At 40.6% G+C, this 24768-nt stretch overlaps 2 protein-coding genes across 13 annotated transcripts in view; one reads left to right on the plus strand and one right to left on the minus strand.

The window, feature by feature from the left end:
- XPO5 (exportin 5) overlaps positions 1-11277 on the minus strand; it is a 44408-nt gene extending 33131 nt beyond the window's left edge. Inside the window, exons 1-8 of one of the 2 annotated variants that reach the window (XM_026507370.4) lie at positions 10947-11277; positions 9396-9517; positions 8402-8474; positions 7321-7458; positions 7000-7182; positions 3502-3528; positions 2937-3122; positions 2233-2309 (exon numbers count right to left, since the gene is read on the minus strand). In XM_026507370.4, the coding sequence (XP_026363155.1) occupies positions 2233-2309; positions 2937-3122; positions 3502-3528; positions 7000-7182; positions 7321-7458; positions 8402-8474; positions 9396-9517; positions 10947-11051 (911 nt within the window). In that variant the 5' untranslated portion in view covers positions 11052-11277. The remainder of the gene's footprint in view (positions 1-2232; positions 2310-2936; positions 3123-3501; positions 3529-6999; positions 7183-7320; positions 7459-8401; positions 8475-9395; positions 9518-10946) is intronic. The other variant, XM_026507371.4, reaches the window with a different exon arrangement.
- A 59-nt stretch (positions 11278-11336) lies between these two features.
- POLH (DNA polymerase eta) overlaps positions 11337-24768 on the plus strand; it is a 37607-nt gene continuing 24175 nt past the window's right edge. For 2 of the 11 annotated variants that reach the window (XM_026507362.4, XM_048219583.2), the window contains exons 1-5: positions 11338-11630; positions 11871-11961; positions 19627-19767; positions 20002-20136; positions 22755-22972. In XM_026507362.4, the coding sequence (XP_026363147.2) occupies positions 19631-19767; positions 20002-20136; positions 22755-22972 (490 nt within the window). In that variant the 5' untranslated portion in view covers positions 11338-11630; positions 11871-11961; positions 19627-19630. Of the gene's footprint in view, positions 11770-11870; positions 11988-19626; positions 19768-20001; positions 20137-22754; positions 22973-24768 lie in introns of those variants that run through there. The other 9 variants (XM_057304050.1, XM_048219582.2, XM_048219584.2 and 6 more) reach the window with 9 other exon arrangements.

Raw genomic sequence — 24768 nt, forward strand, 5'->3', positions numbered from 1 at the left:
TAAAAGAAGTCAATCTGAAAAGGTTATATATTATATGATTCCAACTATATGACATCCTGGAAAAGGCAAAAAACTCCGGAGAAAGTAAAAAGATCAGATCAGTTGTTGCCAGAAGTTGGGGTAGGGGGGAGAGATGAAAAGGCAGAGCACAGAGGATTTTCCAGCAGTGAAAATACTCTGTAAGATACTCTAATGATACATATTATTACACATTTGTTGAAACCCACAGAATGTACCCACAGAATGTACAACACCAAGAGTGAACCCTAAAGTAAACCATGGACTTTGGATGATTATAATGTGTAAGTATAAGATCATCAATTGTAACAAACGTACCACTCTGGTTGGGGATATTGGTAATGGGGGAGCCTATGCAAGGTGGGGGGGGGGGCATGGGAAAGCTCTGTATCTTTGCTGAATTTTGTTGAGAATCTGAAATTGCTCTTAAAAACGAAGTCTTAGGAAAAAAAAGCAGTAATAGTATAACTTTGTGTGTCACTTCTCGAAGTCATTCAGCTCAGATCTTAACTCCTTAGCTACTATTTTAGAATCCAAATAACTCTTTAAAAAGGGGGCACCTGAGTAGCTCAGTCAGTTAAGTGTCTGCCTTCAGCTCAGGTCATGATCTCCAGGTCCTGGGATCAAGTTCTGCATTGGGCTCCCTTCTCAGAGGGGGAGCTTGCTTGCTTCTCCCTCTGCCCCTGCCCCACTCCTCCCGCCACCCCACCCGTGCTCTCTCTGCCCTTCCCTCTGTGTGCAGGTGCGTGAGCGCCCACGTGCATGCACTCTCTCTCTCTCATAAAAATAAATAAAATCTTAAAAAACAATTATAACTTACTTGGTGGCAAAACCTGACCTGAAATGATACAGGACTATTCATGCTAGTAAGACTCAATAATAACTATCGTGGACAGCAGCCACGTTAGCTGCGTTCCCGAGACAGCTGAGTATAATGTAAGAAGCATGGCCTCAGGGTAAGCAAGACCTCGGCTCTAGTGATGCTGAGGGCCAATACGGCATTATGGTTTCTAGTGCAGGCTCTCGAGTCTGACTGCCTGGGTTCGAATCATTGCTTTATTAATCAGTACCAGTAAGTAACACGAACGGAGATGGGACACCTCACTGTGAAAGTCACAGTTTCTACGGAACTAAGAAATGAGCCTAGGGAACAGTTAACTACGGTGGCCACCCAAAAGACATGTTATGAATTTAATTAAAAGGATCCCTTAAAAACAAAGCTAGTCTCCAGAGAAAAGAAAGCCATCATAAAAGCTGTGTTGGAATGGACACCAAGAGACTTTAAGTAATACATGTGTGTCTCATCTCATCTTTTTCATTTGTCCCCGGGACTAGGGACCAAGAGAAGAGTATTAAAAAAAAAAAAAGATGCTGTGACAGCTTGAACTGTCTTTTTTTTTTTTTTTTTTAAAGATTTCATTTATTTATTCGACAGAGATAGAGACAGCCAGCGAGAGAGGGAACACAGCAGGGGGAGTGGGAGAGGAAGAAGCAGGCTCATAGCAGAGGAGCCTGATGCGGGGCTTGATCCCAGAACGCCGGGATCACGCCCTGAGCCGAAGGCAGACGCTTAACCGCTGTGCCACCCAGGCGCCCCTGAACCGTCTTTGTAGTACAGTTCTACCTGCCTTCCTGGTAAGAAACACGTATCAGGAAATGCTCAAATATTTTCCAAAGCAATTAAAAATGGAAGTAAGTGGAAGCCAGTATTTTAGGACACAGAATGTGTCTGCAGGTCCCACGCATACATTTCTCATCGAACACACTGCTCCTCTCCTGCTGCCTCCTAGAGCCTCAGCACTCCAGGCATTGATTACTTTGAGCAGGAGAAGAAGGAGCAGCATCTGGAGTCCTGCCGTCAAGGCAGGCCCTGGAGCAGACTCTGGTCCAGAACATCAGAGCATTCTCAGGTCAAGGCACCAGCACTACTAGGAGGCTTAGCGAATCACCAGAAGCAGACAGAATCAAGGAGATGAGCTGTCTGGGAAGAATGGGGAAAACTGTGAAAGTGACTGGGTATAGAGTCAACGGCCACAACTTCTCTCCAGGTTAGGTCTTTAAAAAAGTTAGAAAGTTCCTTTAAAATTGCCAGACTTTCAAATTAAAAACACTGTCAATTGACTGCCAACATTCAGATAAGAACTTCAGATATATTGGTATAAACTACAGAAATGACAACGAAATTAGAAAACACAGAGAAAAGTAGAGACTCACTGTGCAGCAGAGAGTATATAATGCATGGCAACATCCCCAAACAAGACCATCAGGGGCTTCCGGTCTTCCAACTTGCCCTAGAACCAATTTTAGGGAAACACAGGTAACACAAACTCTGTTATTAAAAGCCTCCAAGTATTAACACATCTTCTATACCTATATAATCAAATATATTGACTTCATAATTTCTCACAGTCCCAGGGCTAACTAAATCCTGCAAAAAAGGCCGATTCTTTAAAATCAATACTGGGTTTCTATTTCTTGTATTTTTAAATGTGTTGGGCAATAATGCTGATAGGAAAACAGAGTAAATTACATCTAAAGATAACAGTCCTATGGAGAAAAGAGCCCCAGTCCCATTTGTCAGCCCAGGCCCATATGAAGCCAGTGCAGCCGCCACCTAAGATTCACGGAGTTTTAAGTTTCAGTATTACTTTCATCGTTTCCTCAGTGTGAAGTGCCAAGATTCATAGTGGTTTCAAGAATAAGGTAGCCCGACAAATCTCTGAATATGCTGCCAATGGAACCCTACAATATCGGCAAACTACTGTCCAAAGGGGTTGGAGGCAGATATTTAAATTGGTGTCATGTAAAAATAAATCCCAAACTTTCCAAATGTCTTTCTGCCACAACGTACGATCGGACACACATACACACCCCACAGGGACTCTGAGGATCGAAGTCAGTTTGAAGTGCTAACTTACTTTTCTGCTGACTGCAATGAGAAGACATTCAGCGGCTCCCAACTGAAGTTCCTGTTCGTTCAGAAGCAGGCAGAGCATCTCTAAGAGCTTACAGTTTTCAGCAGTGATATGACTCATGGACACCCAGTCAATGTAGCCTGCTAGAGTATTCAGTGCCGCGACTCCGACTCGACAGTTTGCTTGGGCCTGTGTAAAAAGAAATAATTTTTAATCGTTAAGTCCTCACTAACAAAGAGGCTGTGGTTATACTTGAGCTCCTTCTATTCTCTAATTCTAAAAAGAAAACGATTTAAAAAAAAAAAAAAAGTCCTCATGTAACAGCCAGACAGGGAACTCAAAGGTCTTCTCTTGACGCACAACCACTTGTGAGACAACAGCATCTCAATGTCAGTAAGATCATACTGGCACGTGCCTGATAAACCGGAAATACGGTAATTCTAACTCCCTTCTACCATTGCTCGGTGATCACCTACACCAAGGCTGACGTCACCCTCCACTAGGCGTATCCCTCTCTGTACCTGAAAGCCTCAAAGCAGTCTCCTTCCAACTCCACAAGAGCTCTTACCTTTGACTCCTGAGAATTATCTGTCTTCTGAAAGAAAAGAAGTATAAGGATCCAATGTTTTTAATGAGCAAAAGGCTATGTAATAACTTTCCACCCACTTAATAAAGTCCCTTGAATAACGATTTTAAATCTAGACTCAACTTCTAACCTCGGAAAAGACACAACTGCATTAAGAACATTTAGCTGCTATTTCCCCTAAAGACAGGTTATTTTAATTTTAGCAATATGACAGAAAGTTAAGATCTAAAGAGCTTACCCAAATTTGTTACAACATTAAGCCCACAAAGACCGTTTCAAAGCAGACCATTTAGAAAGAAATACAACAGATGAATAAATAAGGTTCCACACTGCTAGGGATCAAAGAAATATAATTCAAAACAAAGTATGAGCATTTTTTCATGTGAAAATAAAGACAAGTTATAACTAGCAAAAGAATATTGCAATGATGTAATATAAATGGAAAAAGTGAGACAAAGTTAAATGAATATAATTTATGACCATGTATGTATGGAAAGAACTACAGGAAAATCACGCACACAAAAATATCACACGCTACGTAGACAAAAATAATGTCCATTCAGTAAATGTAAATTATAACTGATTTCTACCCTTATACTTCAAATTCCATAATTACACAATGCTTATTAATTTACATGTGCAAAATTAGTATTTCCCCAAAAAACTTCTGAAATTAAAATTAAGAATAACTCCTGAAGACAGGTGACCCAGAGAAACAGAAGCAGGAATAACAACTTTTGAAGTACCTGAAAACTCACTGCCATTAGGACTATGAAGGATTTGTTCTACAAATGTACTTAAACTTGAAATTTAATTTAAAAAATACATTTGTTAATAACAGACAAGTGTTCGCTTTCATCATCGGCGATGGAATCGAGGTGTTAATGAGCAGAGAGGAGTAGAACCCTCTCACACCAGCATCTACCGACGCTGCCCAAGAAGGAAAAGGAACCCAAGTGACAAGAGACAAGACCAGTCTCTCCTCTCCAACAATTTTTCACTCCCACTCCAATTCTCTACGCCCCCTGGGCCAGTGCAGGGCCCGGGTCACTGGACAGGGACAGGGAGCCTACTCATCCTATCATTGTTTACCATTAAACCTACTCGTCAGCCGGGAAGGTGAAGGGATGGAAGGAGAGAGGGTAAAGGGAAGGGAGAAGGGAGCTGAGATGGAAAGAGAGAAGGGAAGAAAGGAGAGAAAGGATGGAAGAAGGGATGCAACTTATCAAGCAAAACTTGTTCCACATACACAAGACAGCTCTCGGTGTGCTCTGGTCTTGGGCACAAGAGGTAGTCTGCTTTAACGGACGAAGGGAACTGAAACTGAAGCTGAAGAAAAACACCACGGCGGATGTGTTTCTAATGTCTCAGACCAGCACTCGTCACCCCTGCTCGGGCATGCTGGCTAGGCTGCTAGGGCATCTAAGGAGTCCTAATTTGTTCCCCTTCTCCTACAGATCAAATATCCTAAGTGAAAAGGAAAATACCTCCTTCACCCTCAGTACACATAAGTTTTTAAGTGCAAATATTTTCCTGACATTTTCTTTTAAAAAATCTTGGGGAGATATTTTGGGGGGAAATAGGCCACTCTAGTATAAAGAATGGGACTTGAATTCCACCACAACCATTTATTAGGGGATCTTCAATAATTATTCTCTGGACCTTGGTTTCTACATCTGTAAAACGGAGACTACACTTTCTGACTCTTAGGGTTGAGGATTAAGTAATACATAAAGCACAAACAAATATATGGCATTTATTAGGAATGTACCGTGAGTTCCTCCCCACCCCAGCACCTCACATTACCTTCCCGTCATTTGTGTTAGTATCTAGCGCTTCTCTAAAAATTGCCAGGGGTGTAAAAAATAACTAATTAAAATTAATACTATTTTGTGAAATAAGCACATACTATTTTGTGAAATAAGAATTCTAGATCAGGGTTGTTTTTTTTTTTCTTTTTTTTTTAGGTGGGGGTAAGAGGGTCAGAGGGATAGGGAGAGAGAGAATCTTAAACAGGTTCCACGCTCAGTGAGGAGCCCAACGTGGCACTCAGTCTCTTAACCCTGAGATCATGACCTGAGCTGAAATCAAGAGGTGGACAGCTTAACTGACGGAGCCACCCAGGCATCCTTAGATCAGGGTTTTTCAACCTCAATATTATTGGCATTTGGGGTTGGATAATTCTTTATTGTGGAGGGACAATTCTGTGTTATAGAATGTTTAGCAGTATGCCTGGCCTCTACCCACTAGATGCCAGCAGCAACCCCCTAGCTTGATAACACGCGGGGCAAAACTGTCCCTTGCTGAGAACCACTGTACTACATTAACTTCGACATGGCTTTCTTCTAAAGGCTCTCTGTTAAAGATGACAATGGTTGGAAAGACGGTATCTGGCTTGCCCCCTTCTGCAGAATACCTCGCCAGGAAGAATCAAATACAGGTATTTCCCACTTTTTCAAGTTTGTGTTATGAAACTTTGATCTTTCACAAGACCCACATTAGTACCTGTTTTCTCTAACTGAAAGAAATCTGAAGAGGATCTTCTGCTTTTAAGGAAAGGCAAAAAGCAAAAATAGCTTTCAGTGCTTGTTTTACAAGCAAGAACTTAGAGGCATCAGTAAGTTCCTTTCCCAGGAACTACACTCGGCAGCTCAGCATCAAGCAGCCACAGTTTGAACTGTGTCTGTGAGCATCTGTGCTTTATCTTGATTTATTCTGTGTATCTGTTAGCAAGATGTGTCCCTAAGGTGTCAGAAAAGCTAAGGAGAGGTTATTTTTTGGGTGTGGGAACGCTCAAAAATTATTCCATATAAACTAATGGTAATTTCTTCTTCATTCTATGCCATTTGGGCTTATAAAAGATTTTGTGGGAATGCTCTTCTTTCAGGTAGCAGGGGAAAACTGCACCAAGAATCATGTGGTCAAAATGAATAAAACCTGGCAATTTCCTGCAAGAGGGAAAAATTTTTTAAAAATTTAACAGAGATGCTACCCTGACCTACTGGAAATCCGGGCATTAAATACTTAAATATTAAGAATCTACCATTTTTATACTGTTTTAAGAATTTTCTTACTATAAAGATTATTTTTAATTTTTTAAAAAGATTTATTTGCGAGAGAGAGAGAGAGCGTGCGCGCGCACACACACAGAGGGAGAGGGAGAAGCGGACTCCCTGCTGAGCAGGGAGCCCAACCAACGTGGGGCTTGATCCCAGAACCCTGGGATCATGACCTGAGCCAAAGGAAGACGCTTAACTGACTGAGCCACCCTGGCGCCCCAGGATTATTTTTTTAACATGGGCACTCACTAACCTGAGTTCCTTAGAAAATTAGTTCCATTTCTTCCTGTCAACTGTTTCTCTTTTGCTGATAAAATGGTGTTCTTTTGCTGAACTAGACACCTAATTCCTTGCTGATAGATTATGTTAACTTTAAAAAACAAACAACAAAACCACTTTTAGGAGGTGGGGTAGCCCTTACCGCTTGTCGGTACTTGTTTACATTTTCTTGAAGCGTGTTAAGTAGAAAACTGAAGATCTTTTCCATGTTCTGGGTTAATGTTTGCTGGATATCCCTTCTTCTTTGAGGGGGTAGTGTCTGAAAGGTCACTACATCCTCTGCCAGTCGTAAAAGGATAAACATCACTAATTCTGTCTGTGTTTCCTGTATCAACAGAAACAAGCTAATTAAACTGAAACCTCTTTTTCCCCATAGGTATGCCCAAAAGCTTTCTGTTGACAAAATAAATTCCAGAACAACTCCCCCCCCAATAAACTGAACTGATATAGTTGTATTTCATACCCCTTGTTTGGAAAGGGTATCCAGTTCTATTAGCATATCAGGCCAGTGCTGTGGCCACTCCCGCTTGATCATTTCTACTACAATTCGAGACAAAACATCTTTAATATGGTTTTCCTCTTCCAAAATATCCAGTGTTCCCTGAAAAAGAGTAAGAGATAGTAAGAGGTTTGCAAGACTGAATTTAAAAAACCTAAAAAACCCAAAACCCCTGTGCTGTGAAAGTGTACAGAACTCCTCAGCAGGCTTGCTTTTAAACTAAACAGAGTAAGCAAACCTGCTCTCCAGGGGTGACTCACTTGTCCTGCATTCCCACTAGCATTTTCCTCACTTAAAGCCTAAGTAAGGGTTGCATCAGCTAACAAAAGTGACTGTGGCACAGAGCAAGGAAGACATCGTTTTCCTTTACAAACTCAAGAGACTCTCATATTGACTGTTTCATTTTGTAAGAGCGCCAAAGTAAAAGAGTACAGAAATGAGGAGGACAATAAGAAGCTGATAAACTGAGAGAGTTAGAAGAAGCAACTAAATATTTTACCGATAGTTCTAGCATTGTAAGACACAAAAAAACTATTCATCGGACTTTGTTCCTCTGGAGTTTGATATTGAGATTAATGAATTAGGACTTCCATCAAGTTTCCCAAGAACTAGCAAAATACAAATTCTAAGTTGATTAATAATTTTGAAGGGAATTTTTTTCTACTAAAGGCACTCAACTTTGGAGAGGAAAAGGTGGGAATTCAACTTTTCATGCTATTTGTAAAAAAGAAGAAAAAAGGCTGTGGATTTTAAGCATGTTTAAAGTTATATCCTAATTCCTGATACTAATTCATCAAGCAAATTTTGTATTGTTAAAATCATACAGTAATTCAATTTGGAATAAAAGGAAACACACAACAAAGTGCAATCTAATTTAGATCTAAGAATCTTGTTCATTTGCTGAAAATGTTTCATCTTCTCTGCCCTGTTGAGCATGCTGTTTTGACCTCTGTAGAACTAGGGAATTTTTACATAAATGCTAAAGAAGTCGCTCTTAGTCTAATCTACCCTTGAAACCCAAGTCTTCCAACCAATCATTCCTTACATTTGCAATCAGCTCCATGACACTGTTCTTCAGATAGACCTTCTCCAATCGAGACATGCTGTTCCACCGAAACCTGGCCACCAAAATGTGTAAGGTCAAGAGAACCACATTAGAAGTCTTCATAAGAGACTAGCTTTGATTCTGTGTTATATTATGCTAGTGATTTCACCAAGAAATTATACTTTTGATTTTGTACCCTTCAAAGAATGGACAAGAACACTCTATATTCAACTAAAATGCTAGCAACAGAAAAATTCTTGGGAAAAAGTCCTACATAGGAAGTGGTCCACTAATTGAAATTCACACAGAATTTGTGCACAGATTAGCTTTTCCCGTTGATTTTACTGATAGGCCAAAAGCAAATATACACCTGGGACAACCGCAACAAATGCAGTTGCTTCTCAGAAAATAAAATGGTGATACCACTAACTCCTCTTTTTTTTTTTTTTTTTTATGTGCTGGCTTATGAATAACACAATCCCACAAAAACTATGGCTAAGTCTTAAAAGCTGATTCTTCTGATAGACACTGGGGGTAGGAGACTCAAGTTAGGAAGGGTTTTCAGTTTTTCTTGTAGAGTCCTGCTTCGGATTTGCCATTCAGAGAAAGAACACACTCAAACTTTAAAAAAGAATTAAAAGCACAATGCCTAATCAGAGATTTAATTACCTATACGCTGTATTATTGTAAAAGATTTTGAGATCAGCTGGCATTTAGTAGCAGCTCAATAAATACTGACTGAACCACTATCAGCTAATATATGTAGAATGCTTAGTATGTACCATGTATTTTACATGGATGAAGAAACTGAAGAAGAGAAAGGTTAAATCTTTAATAAGAGTGCTCTCAAGGCTGTGGTAATCTCTTGGGGATCATTCCTTTCTTCTTGGCGACCGTTCTTTTCTACTCGCCTAAAGATTATCTCTATGAGTTATATAAGAAATAAGATTTGCTCTCTCACAGACTTCAGTGGTACTGTCCAAAAGCTCCTTACTTGACAACGTGTTCCAGGATCTGAAGGCCAAAATGTCTGACGATGGCAATTTGTGTCTTCTCAGCCAACCTCAAGCCACAGGGGACACAGATAGGGCACTTTTCTTTAAACTCTTCACAAAACTGAAATAAAAAAAGTATTTTCCTTAGGCAAGAGAGAGTGCGGATTAAAAAAAAATTTTTTTTTTAAACTTCAACTTAAGAAACTCCAACCTGAGCTATATTTTTAAACAGCAAAATCTAAATCAATAGTACATGAGCAAAGAACTGATAAACATTTCTTTCACTTTGATAGTTATAAATTTTCCATGCTATGGCCAAATAATGTTGAAAAAAGTCTGACCTAAATGAGTAAAAAATTATTTGTTAGAGATATACCCCTGAAGTATATAGGGATGAAATGACAATTTCGAGGATTCGCTTTAAAAAAAAGTTAGGCGGGGGGAAGGAATAAAGGAAATGTGGCAAAATCTTTATAACTCCTGAATTTAGGTGAGGGGTATATACAAGATCACTGTAGTATTATTCTTTACTTTTGTGTATATTTTTAATATTTCATAGCAAAAAACCAAACTAATAGAACTCAACTGTTTCTCATTCCAAATCCTGTGACAACACCTATGTTTTTAAAAATAAAATTTTCTCAAATGATGTTCACTCTACTTTATAAAGTTACATCATTTAAAACCTACACAGCACTTAACTGAAATTAATAAAAACTTCTAAAAAATATATGCACAAGTGTTTTTCCTAATGATCGTCTCTCACATCCCACACGCATAGTTCGATGTGGGAATAAGTTCCCACTTTATTAGCATCCCAATTTGTATTAGCATTCCCAAACTGCAACAGGAGAGTCAGACCCGGGAGCTGAGCATCCGGACTCAAGAAAACTACTTTCAGGAAACCAAAGTGCCCTTGTTAAAATGCAAAGTAAGTGGTAGAAGTTCATCTTCGCGAAAAATAGCCTGAGAATAGAACACAGTAAAAGAACATGGGGGCAGGGTTGTGAGAATTAGCCCAGAAATAACCCAAGACACAGAAGAGGATTAGTGAGAGGTGTAAGAATGTAAATAAAGTGGCACTAGGGGGCTGGAGCTCGACTAGGACGGTTCAGGAGGGTGCAAGGAAACCTTTAATGCAGGGGAGACAGTCAAGAATGTAGTTGGTATTGGGAACGTGATGGGCACGTGCGCCACGGAAAGGCTAGGGGATGTAGGGCTTGGGGTAATAAAATAGAAGCATCCGGCTGTGGTGCGGGCAGGACTGAACAGAAGTGGGGAGAGGAGAGGGCAGTGGGAAGTCGTAGTGAAATGAGAAGCAGCAAGGAACCGGAGGGTCCCGAGAGAAGGGCAGGCGCGGCTAGTAGAGAAAGCCGGGAGTGAGAAGAGGCGCGGAGGGCGGGGAGGGGAAAGGCTAAGGCCCCCCGGGGTTGTGGTAGGAGGTCCAAGGGCCTCGTGGGCGGGAAACCAGCGGGGCTCTGAGCGGCGGGGGGACCGCTGGGGTTGGGGGAGGGTCTTGGGGCAGGCCCGGGGAGCCAGACCCCGTCTACCTTGAGGGCTTCCAGCCGGTAGCGCTGGGTGGAGCTGGGGTCCATCATGACCGTCACCGCTTTCACCAGCTGCTCACACAACGCGTTCACTTGATCCATCGCCATGGCTAGTGCCACGCGCCGCAAACGCGGACCACGGCCGTCCCGGGAGCACGAGCTACCGACCGCTCTCTTCGCGGGACCACACGCCCGTACCGGGCCGCGGCGGACTGGGGGGTGGGGAGCGGGAGGAGGAGCGTGAGCTGCAGAAGCACCAGCCTGGAAGGAGCGGGGGTTGCGCACGCGCCCGACTCGCCACTGCGCACGCGCCCGCGGAAGTGGCGGCCCCGGTGTGACGGTTGCTTCTCAGGGGGCGGAGCGGAGGACGGAAGGGCAGCAGTGCGCAGGCGCGTCAACGGCTTTTTTGCTGCGCGCGCTGTCTAATCTCTGTTCCGACTGCTGGCTACTGAACGCTCGTACTCTGCCTAGCTCCGCGGGGCAGTGCGCGGCTTCCCCGGCAAGGGTCGTTTGTGACTTGTGATCCGTTTCTCCGTCGTCACGGGGAATAAATCTGTCGAAGCCGACTGGTCCTCTTCCGGAAAGGGGGCAGATATTCAGGACCCCTTCATTTTCCTTCCAGTGGACAGCGAGCCCGGCATCTTTGGCGTCCGTGGTTGGCAGTTTTTCCAGGTGCTTGCCACATTGGTAAGAGAATTTAGAACCGTTCGGTATCGCTGTTTTCAGACTTTTCATGTTGTCTTGGCTCTTGGTTTTATGCTAGAGCAGTGGCTGGTGGTGACGTTGGACCGAAATTCGGTGAAACAAACGCATTGTCCACTGAAACGTAAGGCCCGGTATGGTCCCCTAAGAGGAATTTTCTTGTGGGAAAACGGTATATTTGCTAGCTCTTAAACCTCCCTCTTCACTTGTGCTTATTTTCCTTAGATGTGTTATCGCCTGAACGGCACCAATATTTGATATTTGAAGATGAATAATTGCAATTATTGATGGCTTGTGCAGTTTGGATCATTTGAAGGTCTGCATTGAAGGCTTCAAACGAATGTAATCCTTATTCGGGAAGGGGGGTTTTTAGCAGCGAATGTGTTTCATTTTTCCATCTTTACAAAGGTCTTGCTTTCTCCAGCATGATACTAAATTGAACACTTCAGCAGCTTCATTATCTGTTGAAATTTGCATATTGGGTTTTGTGTTTGTTTACTCAGTAAAATATTTGCTGGACTTAAATCACTGCTTCCTATTCAAACTCCATTTCTGCTATTTGTATCTAGCATGGTACTTCCCTGGTGTGTGTGTGTGTGTGTGTGTGTGTATGTAAGAAAATTGTTTACTATTTTTATTCTGGCATTATCTGTTCCAGTGCAACACAAAAACCACTTCCTTTCAAGTAAGGTGATTTCTGACATGTTACGGTTTTAACAAATGTTTAAAGTTATACATTCTTCCAGTTTTCAGTGAGTGGAATTTATAAGGAATTAATGCCTTGATTACTCAGGTTTTTTAATTCATTGTTTTCTTTCCACTAATCTTCTGTCATTGTTAGTTGCATGCCACTTTTCTCAAGGTGATGTTAATTGTTGATGCTTTTTTTTTTTTAAATACACTCCGGTGCTTACTCAGCTGTATAACCTGTGTTTCTCATATTTAAATCTTGAATTATTGGTGTTTCCATAAGTATCTTATTTACTTTAGGTCAGTTGTTTCCAATCTCTGCTACGTATTAGAACTGCCTGGAGAGCTTTTAAAAAATCACAATATACAGGTCACACCCTGTTTTGTGCTATCTTGAGCTATTAATAATAATGCTTTAAAATAATAAATTTAAGTAAGATAACATTTAAGTAACATTGATATTTGGCTTCTACCACCAGACATCCTAATTTAATTGGTATGGGTGTGTTTTGTGCTATCTCAGCCTAGCGATGGTAATGCTATGGTTAGAAATGTTTGGGGGCACTCACCTGGGCTCCAGTGAGCTTCCCACAGACATCTCCTGTTTCCAAACCAGTGTTCTTAGTATGATTGCAGGACACCCTTTAGCAGTGACCCTCAGGAAACTTTGAAAGAAAAAAAAAGTTTATTCCATACAAGCCCTAGAGCTCAGAAGACACACCAGTTGGGCACACAGCAAAGTTAGAGAGGGAGCAAACTAGCACAGGCCTGGGGTTCTGCTTTTATTGGGATTGAGGGTGGCAATCAAGAGTTTCATGGGTGAATTTAAAAAATAAGGGCAGGAGGGGCATTTGGGTGGCTCAGTCAATTAAATGTCGCCTTTGACTCAGGTCATGATCTCGGGATCCTGGGATTGAGCCCCAAGGTGGGGAGGGGAGACTCCCTGATCAGTGGGGAGTCTTCTTCTCCCTCTCTCTCTGGCCCCCACCCTGGCTTGTCCTCTCTCTCAATCAAATAAAATCTTAAAAAACAAAACGAAACGAGAATTTAAAGTACAGGAAGAGAGAAAAAGGAAAACAAAAAACCAAGCACCCAAAAATGGCCAGTTATTGAAATCAACCAAGAACTCTAAAACAAGGGAGTCTCAGTTGAGGGAGGTGGCCTGGCACTTTATCTAATAGTCATTTGGCTGGCTATGTGTTTATTCGAGATAGTCATCTTTGAAGTGGATGCCTCAGCAGTCCAAGTGTAAATCAGACATCTTCATTATGAAAAGGGGGGGGGTGGGGAGAACAACTGTCAGGGTTTACATAACAATCTACCCTGTGATGCCAGAGTCAATGATGAGGACATTAGCTGCCTGGATAGCTGGTATGTTAAAAGTCAGGGTTAAATAATTATATAGGCCATCGTTTGAAATCCAGTCTCTATTCGTTGTCCCAAACTTGAAAGGGTATAGCCATGAAAACAGGTCAATGATCCTGACTATTTGGCTAGCCCTGAAAATCTGTTCAAGGATTTGGTTGATATTGTGAAATATTTTAACATCTTCAGCCATATGGTATAAGTAGATTTGAGTCTGTCTTGAGTTGTTAGATTGTTTTTTTTTTTTTTTTTAAGATTTTATTTATTTACTCGACAGAGATAGAGACAGCCAGCGAGAGAGGGAACACAAGCAGGGGGAGTGGGAGAGGAAGAAGCAGGCTCCTAGCGGAGGGGCCTGATGTGGGGCTCGATCCCATAACGCCGGGATCACGCCCTGAGCTGAAGGCAGACGCTTAACCGCTGTGCCACCCAGGCGCCCCTAGATTGTTTTATATTCAGTGGAACCAGTTTCTTAGTCCTGAGAATAATTAAAGGGTTGTGTCTCATTTCAGAAGGTGGTCATGCAGGTGGGGTCCCCAAGTTAAGCCTGTTTAAAAAAAAAAACAAAAAAACAGTAAATTTAAAGATCTTATTGGCTTTTTTCAATGGTTATGAATTGGGCAGCGTCCCATCTAACAAGAAGAAACTCCTGAGAGCTATACAAAAATGAAAGACTTTTATAGGCAGAAGACAGCATGATAAAGTTACTGTCAAAAGAGTAGATTTGTTTCAAGCAAGGCCATCTTCCTTTGGGGAAAGAACACTAGTGCTGACCAGGAAATTCCAGACTGACAGGGTAAGATTACCTACTGGGAGAGGCTAAAACTGCAGTTAGGTATTTAGTTTTGGTTTGGTGACATGGGCTTAGTATAAGTGACTCCATTTTGGGCCTGTTGTCTCTTTTAATAGGCCTACATGGTGGAACTATTTGTTTCAGGCATTTAATAAGAGGTATTTCTATGGAAACAAAAGAAATAAAAAAACAAAAGTTAATGTTTGGAGGAGATTATGATCCCAGTTTCTGAGTTCTGAAGGCAGCCAGTTGAGATTTCTAGATGTCAGGCTCAAAGCATCTTCAGATGGAGTGAGGACAGACAGTGGTGATCTTAGATTTTCCTGGTTTGCAGTTTGAATGTCTCTGGTGATCTTTTCTGAGTGGCCCACACAGTAACAGGCACAAAAATTGTCTATACATGAACTATTGTGGTGATTTCTCTTAAGTTTATATCAAGTCCCACTTCAGCTTGCATGACTTTGGGAAAAGGCAATTTTAGTTCTCAGTGTTTCCAAGTCAGAAGGGTGGGAGAACACTTGGAAATGTTAGCTTGGAGAGTTGTAGCCAAATATTGGAGGAAACTAGAAGAATTCAGGATCCAGTCCAGTTTAGAGGTGGAGAACAAAGCCTCAAAGACAAATAACAGCAATAGAATCTGATATCCACAAAGGTGTATTACTGAAACATTCTTTGTCTCACAGTGACCCCCGTTTCTATTAGAGATAGTTGAAATAAGGCTAATTTGTTTGTAAATAAGTCTAATCTCATTAAACTTGGCTGATTATTTTCACAATTACAGCAAGGATTTACATAATTGCAGCAAGAATTGACCATACAGACTTTGAAGTCTGCTTTGCTGGAACTTTTCATAAGGAATCTCAGATTGAACTTTTAAAACCCTCTCAAGGTTAGGAAGCCAGGGGGCGCCTGGGTGGCTCAGTCGTTAAGCATCTGCCTTCGGCTTAGGGCATGATCCCCAAGTCCTGGGATCAAGCCCCACATCAGGCTCCTCTGCTGGGAGCCTGCTTCTTCCTCTCCCACTCCCCCTGCTTGTGTTCCCTCTCTCGATGGCTGTCTCTCTCTCTCTGTCAAATAAATAAATGAAATCTTTAAAAAAGAAAAGAAAAGGCTAGGAAGCCAATCCAGCAACCTGCCAGTAGGTCTTGCCTGCAATACCTATAAATTTGGGTGAATTCCTCTCTTCTTGAGGTTCCTAAAATACCCTGAGGTTCCTGGCCTTGCCAGGATGTGACCTTCCTTAGGAAGGCTATCGGGATCTCTGTAAGCAAGGTACCAGGTTGATTTTTCAAGGGGCTTTGTCGGCTCGATAAAGTCAACCTTAGTTCCTTAACTATTATATCTGTCTGCATCTTTCTCAAATATGACATTCCAGTGAAAGTCTGGGTAATATAATCAATGTTTCCATTTGTTGTCCTGTTACAAGAAGAACAGATCCTTATTGAATTTATTCAGATAATTATATTGCCACAAAAATAAGAATATTCACGGACAGTTTTCTAGTTCTGGAGGATTCAGGTAGGGAGAAAAAGTACTTGTTTCATCTGGGTACTCAAAAGTATACTTTACCAAATTGCTGTAAGTCAGAGATAGCTTAAGAAAAGAGGTTTCTTCAAACTGGAAAAAATAAAACATTAAAGAACCAACAATGTTTCATACAGAAAGTCATAAAAATTATAATCATCCTCATCAGTTCATTCAGTCCCATGGAATTCTTCTTGATTTTTTTGTTAACAGTTTTATGAAACCGTTAGTTTCTCTATTAGTGTCGTGTCAGTTCTTACCCAGTTCAGTGGTATGATCTAAAAGTTATCAGAAACCTGTATTCTAGAGTACTTGTCATGGTCCTTTCCATGAATTTCTGAAGACGAAACACATTTGTAAACAACTGTAAATGACAAAAGACTTAAAAATGTCCATAGTTAAAGATATCCTGAGAGTTCATTGTAATGCAGTTGACAAGGAAATTTGGCATTTCTGTGACATATAACATTTTTTAGAGAGGGGGAGAGACAGAGGGAGAGAGAGAATCCCAAGCAGACTCCGCGTCCAGAGGGGAGCCCAACATGGGGCCAGTCTCACAACCCTGAGATGACCTGAGCTGAAACCAAGAGTCAGACGCTTAACCGACTGAGCCATGGCACCCCCAGTGACACATAACATTTTAAAATGGTAACTTTTTAAAATGATAATTGGAATTAAGATTGATAATATATCAGAATTTTAGGAATTTCATATAGTTTCTTGAACACTTACATATCCATACAAGGATATGCATAAAGAAGGTTTAGTGTTATTTTCTTTTGACACTGCTTCCTACTAATTTAACGTATATACAGGTTAACCCCACTATCTGAAAGTAGAGCATTCCTTTTTTTTTTTTTTTTTCTTTAAGATTATTTATTTATTTATTTGAGAGAGAGAGAGACAGAGATAGCAAGAGAGAGCTCAAGCAGGGAGGAGGGGGGGAGACTGCTCAGCCGGGAGCCCCATTCTGGGCTGTATCCCAAGACCCTGGGATCATGACCTGAGGCAGACACTTAACCGACTGAGCCACCCAGGCACCCCATGAAGGTAGAGCATTCCTATGAAACCTTTCATAGGCCAAAATGGTGTAAAGCAAAAAAGCAGTTACCATTTGTTTATATGGAAAAGTTTTGAGCATTCTCAGACCTAAAAAATAACCTCTCTTAAACTTTTCTGATACCTTAGGACACATCTTGCTACTGGATGCACAAAATAAATGAAGAGAAAGCGCATATGCTCACATAGCCCCCAAAGCTATGGCTGCTTGGTATTGAGATGCTGAGTGTAGTTCCTGGGGAAGGCGCTTGGTGGTGCTGCTCCTGCTGCATGGAGTGCAACCTCTGTAATGGCTCATTGTAAAACAAACACCAAACACTGTGTTCACTTTTCATCTTTTTCCATAAAAGCGAAAAATCCTCTTCAGTTTTCTTTCTGTTAGAGAAAAGAGGTACTAATGTGGGTCTTTCATAAAAGTGAAGTGGCACAAGGCAGACTTTCAAAAAGGCATCTGTAACCCTAATTAGTTTAACATCTGTCTTTTATAGAGAACAAATCTTTTGAAATGTTCCATGGGCCCTCTGAAAAACCTCAAAATTAGTTTGGGGTCAAAAAGATGACTTTAGAATTTGATTTTGGGGGGAAGTTTGTCAAAAATATCAAAAAGGTTGAAACCCCTTGATTAAATAGGATCACAGGTCATTGTGAAACAATACTTAGTTGTCCATTTAATCAAAGAGACAAAGACTTTACAAGCAAATACAACAAGTTACATAGTTGTAAAAAAAAAAAAAAGTTTTAGCTCTTAATAGAGAAAGACTCCATTTTCTATGGTAGTGAAAGACTTGATAAAGATAACATGAAACATAGGAAATTATCTTGACAAAACAGAATCTTTGTTTTCTAGGCAGATTACTTAAAAAGGTAAAGAAGAATTTATCAGGAGCACACCCAAGAAAACACCCTTGTAGCAGATGAAGGAAAATTAATTTTTTTCTTTTTTTTTTTTTCGAGATTCTATTTATTTATTTGAGAGAGAGGATGAGCAGGGGGGAGGAACAGAGAGAGAAGCAGGCTCCCAGCCAAGTGGGGACCCCGACATGGGGGTCAATCCCAGGACTATGGGATCATGACCTGAGCTGAAGGCAGACTCTTAACCAACTGAGCCACCAGGCGCCCCAGAAAATTAAATTTTTGTTTACACAAGTACAGTATTGATATTAAAGCTTATTTTTAAAAACGCTTTTAATAATTCACTTTTTAAATTTATTTATTTTTAAATAATTCACTTTTAGCCAGCTTGATTACGTAAGGTAAAAGTCTGTTTTTCTCTCTGACCTCATTCTGTGGCTCCAGGTATGCTGTGTAGTTTCTAGTCCTGTAAGAAACCTTTATTTTTTCAGTTTCCTGATGGTTATTGCTGAAGGGTATCTTGGAATCACATTAAGAACCACAAGGGTCAGTCAGTTGTATCTTTTCCTTTGGAAAGGGGGGATGTCTGTGGGAAGCTCACTGGAGCCCAGGTAAGTGCCCCCGGCCATTTCTAGCTCTCAGCATCAACATCGATAGGTTGAGATGACACAAACACACCCATACCAATTAAATTAGGATGTCTGGTGGATATCAAGCCAGATATCAATATTATTTAAATGTTCTAGGTTGGGGGCATCTGGCTGGCTCAGTTCATAGAGCATGTAACTCGATCTTGGGGTTGTAGGTTCAAGCCCCACATTGGGCCTAACACTTACTTTAAAAAAAATGATTCTAATCTGCAGCAAAGTTGGGAGCCACCGCTTTAGTTTACATTCCTTCTTCCAGATTCCTGACAATGCTAAATGAGAATATTATTCTGTATCCACTATCAAGTATATAAGGTTTGTTCTTCCAATCTACCATCCATACCTTTGTGTATGTTTATATGTGAATAGTATGTAAGATTTTCTTTTGTCTTCAAAAGTTTACGTAGATGGATAGGAAATCACCATTAGAACACTGTAAAGTGTTACAGACAAGACCCTCTGATAGATGCTTAATGCTTGAAAGTTTGAGGAAAACCAGGATATTTGCATAATCTCAAAGTATCTCCCCTAAGATAACAATTACAAAAGTAAAAATAACTTTACAGTGAGAAACCTGGCAAACACTATCACAACTATATGATCATGGTTAACACCATGAGTAATAACACCTTTTGATATCATGTACCTCTTCATGATACACTGAGAAGAGTATATCACTTCCATAATATTCTTGCCAAAAATGCATAGCCTTAATCTAATCAAGGGAAAACATTGGACAAGCTTAAGTTGAGAGACATTCTCAAAGTAACGGACTAGTTCTCTTTAAAAGTGTCAAGGTCATGAAAAATAAGGAAGACTGAGGAACTGTCACAGATTGTAGAAGACTAAGGAGACATGATGACTAAACTTTACTACCTTCCTAAAATTGTACCAATTTATTATTCTCCTACCAGCAGTATATGAAAATGCCTCTTTCATTCTTCTTAGTATCCATGCTCATGATAACTCAACAGTGGAAGAACAGAAATAACAGTTTTCCTTGGCACTTTGGATTAGGTGTCTTTTCTGACCGTAAAGTATTGTCTTACAGAAAAATGGCTACTGGACAGGACCGGGTAGTTGTCCTAGTGGACATGGACTGTTTTTTTGTTCAAGTGGAACAGCGGCAAAATCCTCACTTAAGGAATAAACCTTGTGCAGTTGTACAGTACAAATCATGGAAGGGTGGCGGGTATGTATCGTAGTTATTGTAACTGTCAACTATTTTAATCTATAAGAATACATGGCAGTATGTTATGTCCTGTTTTTGAGATTTCTGAACTGATATGTTTGAGATGGAATAGTGGCATCTGTGACCAAAAAGTTTCTACTGTTAGGTTTATAGCCCATTCAGTTAAATTTTAGTTATTTTTGTTTGTGATCGTGTAATATTTTTCTGTTTCTCTTTTTTTTTTCCTAACCTTAGAATAGTTGCAGTGAGTTATGAAGCTCGTGCATTTGGGGTCACTAGAAGCATGTGGGCAGATGATGCTAAGAAGTTATGTCCAGATCTTCTGCTGGCACAAGTTCGTGAGTCCCGTGGGAAAGCTGACCTCACCAAGTAAGAAGAAGAGATTCTTTAGGGGAATGAAAGAATTGGAAATAATATTCTATGAGGCTAGGAATTTGATGTTTCAAATTTGTTTTGTATAATCAACCCCTGACAATGTTCCTTTGGACAGCCAGCTTTTCTCTCTGAAATGAAAATAGATTTTGATTCTATGTTTCAGGAACAGTGCAGGGTCATTACAACCTATAATAATTGCTGCCCTTAACACCCTTTCAGTACCTTAATTGTTTAAAAATTAGTGTTGTAGTTAAAACTTAATACCAGTTTCCATGTTCTTAGGCCAAAAGTCTGAAATGTCTGAAGTAATTAAATTGACTGAAACTAAGTTTTTCCAGAGAAGGATGAGTCAAACAGACATTGTAGTGCAGTATCTAGAATTACTTGCTAAAACTGAACAATCTCAAAGGAGATCACCTCTGTGTGCGAAGTGAGCTGTTGCTCCCCAGACTTTAGAACATTAGTCTATATGGGCATAGCCAAGTTAGAGGTAAGTACAAGCTCCAGCCATTATAATAATCCTCATAAATAGTATATATTGAGCATTTGTCCTATGCCAGCCCATGTTAAGCTCTCCGTAGGCAAGATCTCTTAAATCTCACATTATTATAAGGTAGGTTCTAGTATTAACCACCCCCTACCTCCATGAAGAAACAAGTTTAGAGAGGTTAAATAATATAAGTTCACACAGCTAGGAAATAGAAGGCTGAGGATTCAGGGGGTTTTTTAGATTTCAGTAGCCACATTCTCACAGTATACTCTACTGTGTAGTGTGGTGTGTAGGGATCATGATTTGACTTAAGACTTGAGATGTTCCTGAATTCACCTATGAATTACAAGTCTAAAGGTAGTGTGCCATAATCAGCTTCACCCTGGAGTTATTGCCAAAAGAGAAGACAGATTTGACTGAAGATTAATATCTTAACCCTACAGTAAAATTAATTCAGCTAATGGACATACGCTACACTGTATTAAATAGAATTTTATGCTGGTAAAGACAATGTAACTTCCCAGAAATATAACGTGATTTTGAAAAGCTGCATGCTTTAAACTGGATCATTTATTTTACTCTTAAAATCTTCATCAAATAGGGATACCTCGGTCGCTCAGTTAGTTAAGCTTCGGCCTTCAGCTCAGGGGTTCTGGGATCGAGTCCCACATTGGGCTCCTTGCTCGGCAGGGAGCCTGCTTCTCCCTCTGCCTGCGACTCCCCCGGCTTGTGTTCTCTCTCTTTCTCTCTCTGACAAATAAATAAGTAAAATCTTTTAAAAAAAAATCCTCATCAAATAATGAACAAAGCCAGTTTTACCTAATTTAGGAGTTAGTGTATAGACCAGAGTTATTAAGACCTGGCAGTTTAAAATTGTTTTAATAATTAATTTGTGATACCAAAGTTATAAAATATGATTTGCAGAAATTTATACACATAAATTTTATCAAATATTCTTAGGATACTTTGTGGAGTAATTTGCCCAAGAAGCTGTGAAGGAACACCAGCTACTGCAATAAGGTGTTCTTTCCTCACTCTGTGTGTGTGGTGTGTGTGTGTATCATGTTCTCATGCTCTTGCACATGCTTGCACTTCTTTTTTCCTTTGAGGTCTGACTATCCTCTTTCCAGCACAAATAATGATGAAAAGAAAAAAATGCCAAATGTTTCTCTAATTGTTTTGAGGCTATTTTAGAATTACAATTATATTAGTTTTTATAGGTGTCTTTGTGAACTAGTGCAAATGTTTCCATTTCTATGATAGATTTATCCGGGACAAAGGACTTACTTCAAATTCCATAGCAGGTTCATAGCAAAGAAAATATGCACATATTGCCAGAGGAAACTAGCTGTCTACACCCAGAAGAGCTGCTTTGTTATGGTTTAAATAGAAAGTATATGGTGAAATTGGTATCCTCTGGGGAAGGTTGCCACCATGTTCTAGGCATTTATCTTCAGTTTGATTACTTGAATGTTAGTATACCCGGAAGTGATTGGACTTGGTTGGTTGGTTGGATATGTGCGTGTGTGTGTGTGTGTGTGTGTGTGTGTGTAGTAAAAATCAGCTCACATGTTGATCCAACTCACTGTTGACTGAAGTATAACATCCATACATCACTTTGTTAATTTATAGTGAGAAATACTGTCTTGAGAAAGACCAGACACTTGGGTTCACGAATCAGGGCAGTGTTTCCTGTAAATGATGTCTTATTTGAAGACAAAAGTAGAAGCAGAAAATACATAGCGGATATATGAAAATAACCAGAACAGGTGATCTTAGTAAAATGTAGTTGAACAAGTTTGAAGCATTTCTTTCCTCTTTGGGAAGATCCACAAAAACATATTTATGGTCTGGATGCTTTCCACTTTCCTAGTGCTAGAGTCACTAAACATGTTTGCCTCCATGGTTCTTTTTCTTTGCTTCTGTGATTGACCATTTGCCTGTTCATTGATCCCTTCATTTGGGTTACTATATCATCTTTGCCAAGCCATTCCTCCCTTTAAGGAGACCTTACATTGGTTATATATATGATTCCATTATGAGATGTAGGGGATGGGGGCTGACAGTCTCAATGTTGCCTTCATTTTTTGCCTACACATATCATAATCCTTATACTTTTTAGGTACCGGGAAGCCAGTGTGGAGGTGATGGGGGTAATGTCTCGTTTTGCTGGGATTGAACGTGCCAGCATTGATGAGGCCTTTATAGACCTGACCGGTGCTGTGCAGAAGAGACTACAGAAGCTACAAGGTCAACCTATCTCAGCTGACCTCTTGCCAACCACCTACATTGAAGGGTTGCCCCAAGGCCGTACAACAGCAGAAGGGACTGATCAGAAAGGTACTTCCATAGCATCATATTGCTTCTGCTTCCTGCTTTTGGAATCTGCTTTGCTTGGTCATGCTGATCCTTCTTGGATTGATTGAAAGGAAACTTAAACTACATCCTGAATGAATCGCAAGGACTCACGTGGAAGGATATACAAATTCTCTTAACAGGTATATGGATGTTGAGAAGCTGTGAAATCTGTATGAAATCAAGTTTCTTTTTTTTTTTTTTTTTTAAGATTTTATTTATTTATTTATTTGAAAGGAGAGAGAGACCACAAGTGGGATGAGGATCAGAGGGAGAAGCAGACACCCTGCTGAGCAGGGAGCCGGATGTGGGACTCAATCCAGGAACTCCAGGATCATGACCTGAGCTAAAGGCAGACGCTTAACGGCTGAGCCACCCAGGCGCCCTGAAATCAAGTTTCTATTTAGATATAACTAGAGCAGGTTTGAGTTACCGGTAGACTGAGCATTTCTGTCATTTGTAGGTTAATTTATAATGTTGTAACTTGGTTTCTTCAAGTTGGACCTCAGGTATAAGGAGTTGAGTCACTCAAAGTTTCTGATCAATTTATAGTAAAATATCAGGGGGCCTGGGTGGCTCAGTCGGTTAAGTGTCTGCCTTCAGCTCAGGTCATAATCCCGGAGTCCTGGGATCAAGCCCCGTGCAGGGCTCCCTGCTCAGTGGGGAGCCTGCTTTTTCCTCTCTCTCTGACCCTTCTTTCCTGCCACCCTTACTTGTGTGCTCTCTCTCTCAAATAAATAATAAATCTTTTTTAAAAATGTATAGTAAAGTATCAACAGGCTGTGCAAGGCGTCTCTCGTTTTATTTATTTTCCTTACATTCCCCTTCATAGTGATTCCCCCCCACTCCCTCCCTACGCAGCCCACCCTCTGGCACCCAGTGATGTGTTTGATGTATCTTTTTAAATTTGTCTATGTCTTTACAAATTGTACAGTGTTGCTTTGTGTATGTGCTTTTAAAATTTGTGCTTTTAATTAAAAGATAGTATTGTGTTATTTATCTTATTCTTGTTTATTAATTTTAAAATTTTAATTCTTGTATAGTCAACATACAGTGTAGCTCTCTTTTTTTTTATTTTTTTAAAGATTTTATTTATTTGACAGAGAGAGACAGCGAGAGAGGGAACACAAGCAGGGGGAGTGGGAGAGGGAGAAGCAGGCTTCCCGCTGAGCAAGGAGCCCAATGCGGGGCTCGATCCCAGGACCCTGGGATCATGACCTGAGCCGAAGGCTGACGCTTAACGACTGAGCCACCTAGGGGCCCCTCACTTTTTTTCTTAATTTTCCTTCAGTGGTGATTTTATAGATGTTTCCATGTAGTTGTATTTATGTGTTATTGATTGACCTGTCATGTTTACAGACCAGTCTTCTAGTGATGAACCAACCCATTTGTTCCTTCTGATTTTTTACTGTTTATATGATAAATGTCCTCATTCATCCTCTTTTGGACCGATGCAGGGGTTTCTCTGAGAAATGTTTTCAGGAGTGGACTGCTAGGTCATAAGTCCTCCACATACTTAGTTTCACTAAACACTGCCAAATCGTTTCCTAGAATGGCTGTAACAGTTACCCTACTCCTGAAGTACACAAGAATTCCTATTGCCCTCTTATCCTCACCAGCAACTGCTGTTCTCTTATGTTTAAAAATATTTTCAGGGGCGCCTGGGTAGCGCAGTCGTTAAAGCGTCTGCCTTCGGCTCAGGGCGTGATCCTGGCGTTCCAGGATCGAGTCCCACATCGGGCTCCTCCGCTGGGAGCCTGCTTCTTCCTCTCCCACTCCCC

This window comes from Ursus arctos, unplaced genomic scaffold (genome assembly GCF_023065955.2).
Source record: "Ursus arctos isolate Adak ecotype North America unplaced genomic scaffold, UrsArc2.0 scaffold_29, whole genome shotgun sequence".
Taxonomy (NCBI): Eukaryota; Metazoa; Chordata; class Mammalia; order Carnivora; family Ursidae; genus Ursus; species Ursus arctos.